Source organism: Nicotiana tomentosiformis, chromosome 3 (genome assembly GCF_000390325.3).
Source record: "Nicotiana tomentosiformis chromosome 3, ASM39032v3, whole genome shotgun sequence".
In the NCBI taxonomy this organism is placed as follows: Eukaryota; Viridiplantae; Streptophyta; class Magnoliopsida; order Solanales; family Solanaceae; genus Nicotiana; species Nicotiana tomentosiformis.
This window is the reverse complement of record NC_090814.1, coordinates 129,593,646-129,603,539: the sequence shown is the minus strand read 5'-3', so window position 1 is coordinate 129,603,539 and position 9,894 is coordinate 129,593,646. Positions and strand designations below refer to the sequence as shown.

The 9,894-nt window shown below is 36.9% G+C and overlaps 1 protein-coding gene across 1 annotated transcript; it reads right to left on the bottom strand.

Moving 5' to 3' along the window:
- Positions 1-47: 47 nt before the first annotated feature.
- LOC104104689 (endochitinase 3-like) lies at positions 48-2,426 on the bottom strand. Its single transcript, XM_009612831.4, has 3 exons — positions 1,888-2,426; positions 893-1,055; positions 48-569 (listed from the first exon to the last, which is right to left on the bottom strand). The coding sequence occupies exons 1-3, from the start codon at positions 2,384-2,386 to the stop codon at positions 176-178; spliced, it is 1,056 nt and encodes a 351-aa protein (XP_009611126.2). The 5' UTR covers positions 2,387-2,426; the 3' UTR covers positions 48-175.
- Positions 2,427-9,894: the final 7,468 nt, after the last annotated feature.

The window sequence follows — 9,894 nt, the reverse complement described above, 5'->3', positions numbered from 1 at the left end:
TCATTTAGCCAACTCGTGATTAATTAACGCTGATACTATATAGAGGATATTCTAAACCTTATTTGTTTACTTATATATGGCGTCATCACATGCCCACGATTATCCGATTACAAGCATCCGCTTAATGGATTAAAACGAGAAATTAGAAGAACTAGTACGACAGTAGTTGCTTATTCTACATAGAGTTAAACAGGAGTCCGTCCGCAAAAGACCTCTGGTCGCCGCAGTCAAGGTTCTCACCAGGGCTAACATCTAGAATTTGGCAGTACCTTAAGTAAAAGCCAATTCGACTTTGTACCCTCTTGTCAGGGCCATGACCACATTCCAATCCTCCGTTTATGATGTTTGTGATGACCCCATAACCAGGGAGCCTATTGGCTGCTATGTCGGATGGGGTTGGCTCCCATATCCCGAGAATAATGTCATGACTCGAAGGCTTTGGTGGTTGAGGAGTCATCCAGAACCAAAGTGCAGTTTTGAATGAGATTACTGTGTCTGCAGCCACCAAATCAGGATCACCTAGGAGGTTTTCTCCTATGGCGACTCCACAAGGTCCATAATTGTAGTTGCTAAAATAGGGTAAAAAGGAATTATAAGCAAAGTTGTAGTATAACCTTATATATTACTATCAAGATTTGAATTCTCTTTCAAGTATTTAGAAAAAGAGATTTGTGATCTTTATCTTTAAAGCATAGGACAAGTAAATTCATAAAACACATGCACTCACTTTGTTTAATTTTAATTTTATATGGCGTAGTTTGAGTAGGTACGAAATTTAAGAAAGAAAGAAACAATTGAAATTTTGATCATAATATATTATAATATTTGTGTGGCTAATTTGAACCGAATGAGTTTTGCTTAATGTGCAAATTAAAAAGAGAAGGGAACATACTATGAAATTTGGATGGGGCCTCGTCCATAATATTTCTTGCCAGGAGCGCAGGGCCAGTCAACGTTTGATTCGCAATAGGAAGGCATGTCATCAGGATTGCCTACTTCGCTTTTGAAACAGTAACCCCATGCATAAGGGCCATCAGGTGCAGTGTCCCAACCACCTGTCCAAGTATTTATCTTGTAACTTAGGAATTTAACACAAGTACTAGTTGGCTTGAAAAAAAAATTAAACAAAAGGGACATAGACCATTTTAATCAGGAATATATTTGACCAAATTATTGGGATCGTAAGTTTGTGTAGCTTAAAGAGACTGAATGAGAAATGGAGGGAAAATAAAATATTTGAGTTTCTTTCCTTGGCAAAGGGACATTGTCCCATATTAGAGGAAGAAAAGGCTTTTGATGGGTATATATATAATTGCTCTTCCTCTAACTCTTATAGAGTTAAGAAGAAGGAAAGTCTCGCGACGTCGCTTGGTTTCGGATTGATTAATTAATCTTTTTGGACAAAATTAGACTCGTTTACTTTCCCGTATTATTTTAAATCTATTTTCTCGCAATATTTCAAACAACCTGTTCCAACAGCCATGGCTGTTTCTGAAAGGTCTTCTTCTTCTGCACAAAAATTCTAGTGTGTTTTACAGCCTTCGAGTGACTCGCTGTTCACCGGCGTTTTGGTATCAACACTCCGGTGAGTTAAATCGTACTATCCTGGGAGGATATATTCTAGCATCTCGGGTACTTGAGGGGAATAATTTCCTTAAGGACACACTGTGTATTCAGTGGGCTCGATTTATTCTTATACTGTTTTTCCAGAATTTATTTTGTTAAACAAGTATTAACAACTTTCTGTTTTGTTTATATATTTCAAAAAATTTAATAGTTTAATTGTTTATTACAGCAATACAGATTTATAACAAAAATTAATTAAGTTGAGTATACGTGCACGTAGCTGGAATAATATAAGCACGTAATTAAATAGCTAAAGATTACCAGTAGTTTCATGCGATGTTTGAGCCAAGAACGCAGCAACCTCTCTTTTACGGTCAGTAATATCGCCAGTGGTGCCAAAACCAATGAAATTCCTGGCAGCTTGTACAAAGGCATCGTAGGTATAGAAGCCCCTAGCAGGACAAGCAACATTATTCCGATGTAAAAGCAGCTCATCAAATAAATCACTGCTAATGATTTCAGTAATGTCTTGGGATGGAGTAGGAGGGGGAGGAGGGGTTGGGGTGGGTGGAGGAGGGGGAGGGGTTGGGGTGGATGGAGGAGGTGGAGGAGACGGTGAAGGACACTGGATTTGACACTTGTCTGGATCACAATAATCGCCGGTGGTTCCACACCAACCATGGTTGCTGCAGCAGTAACCAGAGGGGCACAGTGCACCATCGGCTTGCTCACCGCATTGTGCGGCCAATACACTTGGGATCAGTAACAAAGCAAGAAGTGAAAGAGTTGCAAATACAATGTGGCTTAGCTTCATTTTCATCTTGAATGAAGGATGCCTTGATGATTAACAATGGTTAGACGCTAAGCTATTTATAACACAAGTCTCAAGGACTATGCTGGAATATATTCTGTTCACTTTTCTCCACTGCTAAATTAATCGACTTTTTCATTGGTCAGATTCACGTCAGAGTTAATTACGTAGATTAATTTACGAAGAATTTTTTTCAAATCACTTAGAGCCCGTTTGGATTAGCTGATTGTAAATAGCTGATAAGTTTGTAGTGCTGAATTTTTTTTTAAGTACTGAAACTAATTTTTAAAATAAGCATTTACGTGTTTGGATAGAAGTGCTGAAATTGATAATAAGCAGTTGATGTGTTTGATTAAAAAGTACTGATAAGCTATTTTTGTTAAAATGACTAAAATACCCTTGAATGTTTTTCAAAAAGTTATAAATTATAAATTTCTTTGTAAAGAAAAGAATTAATAACGAATATGGAATGAAGAGAAAGTCAAGAAATTTATTTTGAAACAAGTATTTTGTAAATTAGAAAATATTATTAAGGATAAACTAGTAAAAGTGTTGGTCAAACTAAAAGTGCTTATAAGCTGAAAAGCCATAAGTTGGAGGTGGCCAGCTTATGACTTATAACTGATTTTAGCTTATAAGCACTTTGAGTGTTTACCAAACGCGTAGATAAGTCAAAATGTGCTTATAAGCCAATTTGACCAGCTTATAAGTTTAGCCAAACACTCTCTTAATTATATATCCCAACGGGAATCAAGTTCTTGAATATATAAATTGAATAATATTTTATGTAAATAGGTTGGCTGGTCCTTTCAAAAGGTAACAGCTGGAACATTGTTCACAAATCTATAAAGTTAAAAGGAGTTGTGGATGCTTTACTCTTTCAAAATTTGTTCTACCATTTATTTCCAATTATGTGATTTAGTCCATTGAGGAGGTCTAACCAAATAGTAGTGGGGCTGAGGGTCCGCATCTAGATTCTGAACCCGATGTTCCGAATATTAAAAGCATTAATGATTTAACTAGTACCATATAATCCACCAACCTAATAGCATGCAGTATAATAGGATATTATTTCTGTAGTTAGTACTTGCCAGTCTGTATATGTGGGTTAATTTAGTCTAACCTTTACTATGACTGAAGTTTGTAATTCACATCAATAGTATATGTAATCACGCGAAACCCATATACACCCCGTTCAATTTGGTACCATTTTTTATTTTGGCATTCTATCTCAATTGTATTTTATTTTGGCTCTCTAACTTTATTTCTTATGTTTCATTTTAACACAAAAGTTGAAACCAATGCAAAAAAATATAGCGTGTGTTTATACACAAATATGTGTAATAAATATCCAATTAAATATTGTTCATCCTTGTCAAACGGATCAATACTAAAATACCCGACCCGAATTTCTTGGTGTCCATGATACTTTCAGTTCAATTTGAAATCCACAAGAACAAATATCCATTCCATTATGAAAAAATAATTTTAGCTTATATGAAATAAAGGATGAAAAAACCAGGTGGTAACATTTAATTGAATATTTATTACACCTCAGATTTGTGTATACACACGCGCTATATTTTTTTGCACTAGTTTCAGCTTTTGTGTTAAAATGAAACATAAGAAATAGAGTTGAAGGGCCAAAATGGAATACGGTTGAGATAGAATGTCAAAATGAAAAATGGAACCAAGTTGAATGTGGATAGAAAGAGCTGTTAACCGGTTCACATCAGATAGTTGATTCATCTGCAGAAATCAGCATTGTGTTGAAATTTGCTTCTCAACTGTATTTTCTGGAGAGTGATATATTATTTAAAAGTAAAATGCAGCATTTCATAATTCTACCGGTCTATTTGACGTATAAAATATATTATTTGTACATATTTAGTAATTATTTAACACACACATATATATATATATATATATATATATATATATAAAACCAAAGTAATAAGTTCATATGCACTTGTAACTCGTAAACTATATACGCACTTGATTATACCATAACAACCCAAAAGCTTTACATCCTAAGAGCATCAAGTGTACTAGCTTGTCCCAATACAACAAGACCTCAAAAACATCCTTCTAAATACAGGAATTCATCCACTACAAGAAAAAAGAAAAATCAACTGAACTACAAACTAACTATACAATCGTTGTAACAACAATGGACATTGTCTAGCTCTTCTGGACTCTACATATATGCTCAATCTTTCTCCGAGCTCCTTCTTTATTTGGCCAACACATAATTCCATGTTCAAGTTGATTTGTCTAAAAATTCTCCAATTTAATATACATGAACATTTCATTGTTTTCATCATTCAATTAGTATTTTGAGATGGAATTTCGGAAAAAATTATAGTAACTTCATAAACTATAATTTTAGGATCCGAAGGTCAATTCGATGTCGGAATTCGATAACTTTTGTATGGTTGAACTAGTATCGGAACAGGTGTTCGGATTTCGTGACTTTTCGTCGGGTTCCGAAAAGTGGGCCCCACGTTGACTTTTTATTGACTTTTCCGAAAATGACTTAAGTATCGAAGTCGACCCCTCGTCACTATTTCTTCGAGGTTAGACTAGATACTTACTGGGTACATGTTGTTTATGAACTCATGCTACACTTTTGAACTAATCGTGCAGGATCTGAGGCAAGTGCATCTAGTTATCATCTCGACGCGCACTCCTAATACTTGAGACTTTACGGTGAGCTGCCTTCCGAGTCCGTTCTGCAATACCCGAAATTTTTATTTTGCTTTTTACTTTATGTCTACTTCATTTCAGATAGTAGTTTAGTATTATTTTTGTATATTATACTAGTAGCTCATACATTGTTGACACCATGTCTCGGAAATTATGTTAGTAAACATTTGGTAAATTTTGATTATTTACTTTATATCATTTGCTTTTAAGAATGTCTATTTCTCATGTTATTTAATTTTTCATTTCTTATTTATTCAATAACTAAAAAAATCAACTATTTCTAAACTGTTAAAAGAAACAATAATCCGGTTTGTTCACTATTGGCTTGCCTAGCGGTAACGTTGGGCTCTATCAGGGCCTATAGGAGAAATTGGGTCGTGACAACATGGTATCAGAGCACTAGGTTTACGTAGGTCTCATGTCTTATGAGCATGCCTAATAGATTTTTGCGAATCGGTGCAGGGACATATGTACTTATCTTCAAAATGATATTGGATGTTAGGAAACTACTCATTTTTCATCTCCAATCATGCAGGTGATGTTATACTAAGTATCTTTCTCTTATTCTCTCACACATGGTAAGAACGCGCACAGCGGATGTTCCAAACCCGGGAGGAGCTGCTCCCCATGTTGCTAGAGGCCGAGGGAGAGCTCCAGTCCATGGTAGAGGACGAGGACATCTCAGGGACACTCCAGCTATGCCACCAGCGGATCCAGTAGAGGATCCCACTATTAAGAAGCAGGACGAGGCGCCTGCAGCAGAGCCAGCCTTGGTAGATTTCATGTCCGCACCGGGATTTCATGAGGTTATGTGCCGTATGTTACGGTTCATGGATACTATGACTCAGGCTAGTTTATTTCCAGCGGACCCAGCCACATCTCAGACGGGAGGGAGTGCACAGACCCTTACAGCTCAGGCTCTTGGGCATGCAGTTGTCATGTACCAGACCCCGGCGCATTACCCGTGGGCAGATCCCAGCCAGTGGCAGCAGCCATGCCTGAGCCCAGACCAGCTGTGGCCGGCGAGCCGTAGAAGCTAATGGACAGATGAACCAGGCTACACCCTCCTGTCTTCGGAGGTGCGCGACATGAGGATACCTAGGACTTCATTGATTGGTGCAGGGACACACTGCACAACATCAGGATATTAGTGACCCAGGGGGTAGATTTTACTACTTTTCAGCTGGAGGGTAGGGCCCTTAGATAGTGGCAGTCTTATCTTCTTGGCAGACCAGCAGGTTCTCCTCCTTTGACTTGGGACCAGTTCACACGTACCTTTCTGGATAGGTATATTTCACCCTCTCAAAGGGAAGAGTTGCAGCTTCAGTTTGAGTAGCTCCAGCAGGGTCAGATATCAGTGACTGATTATGAGGCGAGATTCTCTGAGTTATCTCGCCATGAACTTATGATACTTCTTATTGATGAGGAGAGAGTACGGAGGTTTGTTGCGGGGTTGCACTCAAGTATTCAGGCCACTATGGCCCGAGAGGTTAAAATGAGGACTTCTTACCAGCTAGTTGTGGAGATAGCTCAGAGGATTAAGGGTTATCGTCAGCGGGGTCAAGAGAAGATTCCGCGGGATAAACGGTTTCGCTATTTCGGAGGTTCAGTGGTGCTCCGTCTAGGGGCAGAGGTTAGTTTGGGAGAGGTCAGCCTAGCAGGCCCACATATCCAACACCGTCGCCTCCTCGGGGTGCTCCAGTGCGACTCTATTTCAGCGCCATACCAGAGAGTTCCTACCGCCCACCAGTTATTCAGGGTTCCTCTAGTGGGTATTCAGGCCATCAGGGTCAGACTTTAGGTCAGCACTACAATGCTCTGAGGGGTTGTTACGAGTGCATGGATCTTGGCCACATGAAGAGGTTTTGTCCCAGACTTTGGGGCAATGTAGTACATCAGGGTTCTCAACCTATGATTACAGCACCAGCTGTCGCACCAGGGTAAGGCTGCATACAATAGACCGTTATGGCCCAGCCTTTTCTCGGATCTCGTGCATAGTAAAAGCTTAGTGCTAGTGGCGGAAGCAAAATTTCCGCTAAGGGAGTTCAACAAAGGAAAAAGTTAAAAAATTAAAAGAAATTATCGCTAGTGAAAATTGAACTAATTACCTCACAAAGGTTCTGAACCCCCTCGATCACAAAACTATGCTTTTTGGTTGTGTCAAGGGGATTCAAAACATAATATATAAAGGTAATAAAAATAGTTTTGCCTTATATATACAATGTAATTTTTGGTATGGGGGTGGGTGAACCCCCTTCCACCCCCTTAAATCAGCCCATGCTTAGTGCACAGGTTGCCCCTTCAATATACATCATCAGGACGCTTCTTCATGTGCGAGCCTAATTTTTTTACAATGGATATTGAATTGTATGACCATTAATTATTACTTTAAAATTTTAAGTTAGTAAAGGTAACAAACTTCTATTTATTTATTTTATTTTATTCAACAAGGGGCATTGCTAGTACGAACGTTATGGCCTCTTGGCAGCTAGCAACCAGCATAATTTGGGGTTCAATTTCATGGACCTTTCGCTTCCAACTAAGAGGTTGTGAGTTCGAGTTACGTCAAGAGCAAGGTGGGGAGTTCTTGGAGGGAGGGATGCCGGAAGTCTATCGAAAACAGTCTCTCTACCCTAGGGTAGGGGTAAGATCTGCGTACATACTACCCTTCCTAAACTTCACTAGTGAGATTATACTGGGTTGTTGTTGTTATTGTTGTTGTTGTTATTCATGGGAGGAGGAGGGGGTGGGAGGCCGGACCATAACCACCACATGTATCACCATCAATTTTTCCCTAGAGATCAACAACATCAACAACAACAAAAAATTATACGAAGATTTGAAGGAGGAAGTAATAATTTTGGAGTTTAACTTTTACACATTGAGAAATTATTTGTTTAAAGGCAAAATTATGTTGAGCTTATATATACAGATTGTAATATTGAGATTAATAATTCCTGAATTATTCAGTACGTATGATCATCTGTTTAGTTCATTATAATGAAAAAAATAGATTATACAGTGTACAAGATTTAAAACATATGTTTGCTTTTAATTGAATAAAGTTTAGTTTCAAACTTTAACCTTCATAACAGAAAGGCTGGAAGAAGGATAATTTAGTCATTTGTTATTTATTTATGTTTTAGCTAATTCTTGAATTGTTATTCTACAATGGATATGGTATAAAATTATACCAGTATTACTTATACTGAAAAAAATAAACCACCCAAATTACAAAGCATAAGATAATCCTGTCCAATATTAGGTTTAAAAGATTATGTTCATAATCACGGTAACCAAATGAGCTCATATAAAAGAATCTTTATATTATCATATTACCTTTAGGATAACTATAGGTAATAATTGGTTGTAAAAAATCTATATATATCTAAGAGTTCAGTTTAATGTAAGAGCAGCCGAAGACAAATATGAGAGTTCATTTTACGTAATGTGAAGAAAATAATTACCACTATAAACTATAATAATATATAGTTTATATTGGCTTATATAGCTGGTTGGTCACACACAGAGGCAGTCCCTGTAATTTCAGAAAAAATATATGTATATATATATATATCTTAAATAATATGCATTGTATATATTTTAATTGACACCTTAAGATTCAAATTAAAAAAACTTAGGTAGCTGTATTGATCGATTTGGATGATATAACTTGACTTTTTAGTATGATGTCTAGGTTTGATTCCAATCCAGCATTGCTCAAATTTTTATTCGATTGTGCTGCCCCGCCACATTTAAATCTTTGGTCCGCCTTTGGACACACACGTGAGAATCGGTACATCAAAGACATCTAAAAAATTGAAGCAAAAATAAGTCATCACAACTCTAAAGTTTAGGGATTACACAGATTCGATGTGTTGAGTTTGGGGCAGAGAGTGGGATAGTGACGGAGATACTCTTTATTTTATTTTATTTCACCAATAACACGGATATACTCTTTAGTAAAGGGTTTAACTTGACTCATCTTTCCTAAAAACTCCCTTAATTAATTATTTGCCGTAAGTAATCTGTTATTATCCATGTATTGAACTGAATAATTAGGCTAAATAAATAGTGTAGTTGTTAAGAGTCGATGAGGGGTTGTGAAAAAAGAAGCCGAAGATTTGGTAGTTGAAAACGAACGATCCAGATTGTAAGTGAATTAATGAGCTTCGAGGGAGGAGATTGTGCCAACTCAGCTTGGGCCAACTCAGCCTCTCTGTTACATAGCTAACAGAATGCAACGAAGGGCAACATACACCCGATAAATCCAAATTCCTTCCTCCTCTCTCTTCTTCTTCTTCTACACTCTTCTCGTTCTAATAGTGATTCCCTCTTCAATTCTGCAGATTTCAGCCATGCAAGGAGACTCTGTAGTTTATCTTAATTTCAGTTAATTAGATATTTCATTTTTGTATTCGCATTTCAATTAATGAAATAAACAAAAAATTATCCCAAAAAACTCATTCTATGTTGTTGTTTAATTGAGAAATTCAAGTTACAAGTCAGGTCATGATATAATCCTTATGATTTTTAATATATATGTATATATACACAATGTTAGCTTGCTAGTCGGCTTTTCGATCTAAAAAATGTACGTGCGAGGAGATATATAATACAAAAATAAATATTTATGTTAATGATAAAACAAAACTTTAAAATCACCCCAACTTCATATTCGAACCACTTAAAAGTCAAATTATGATAATAAATCGATTGAGGAAGGTAACATGTATCTTGTGGAACTAGTCGAGGTGTGTGCAAGTTATTTCGGACATCACAGTTATAAAAAAAATCGATTGAGAAAGGTA

What these genes read in the sequence shown, in the direction of transcription:
- LOC104104689 (XM_009612831.4), bottom strand. Translation starts at nt 2,386, where the DNA reads ATGAAAATGAAGCTAAGCCACATTGTATTTGCAACTCTTTCACTTCTT. An exon ending in AACATCGCATGAAACTACTG is followed by an intron (nt 1,056 to 1,887) that starts GTAATCTTTAGC and finishes ATACTTGGACAG; the next exon opens with GTGGTTGGGACACTGCACCT. An exon ending in GGCCCCATCCAAATTTCATA is followed by an intron (nt 570 to 892) that starts GTATGTTCCCTT and finishes ACCCTATTTTAG; the next exon opens with CAACTACAATTATGGACCTT.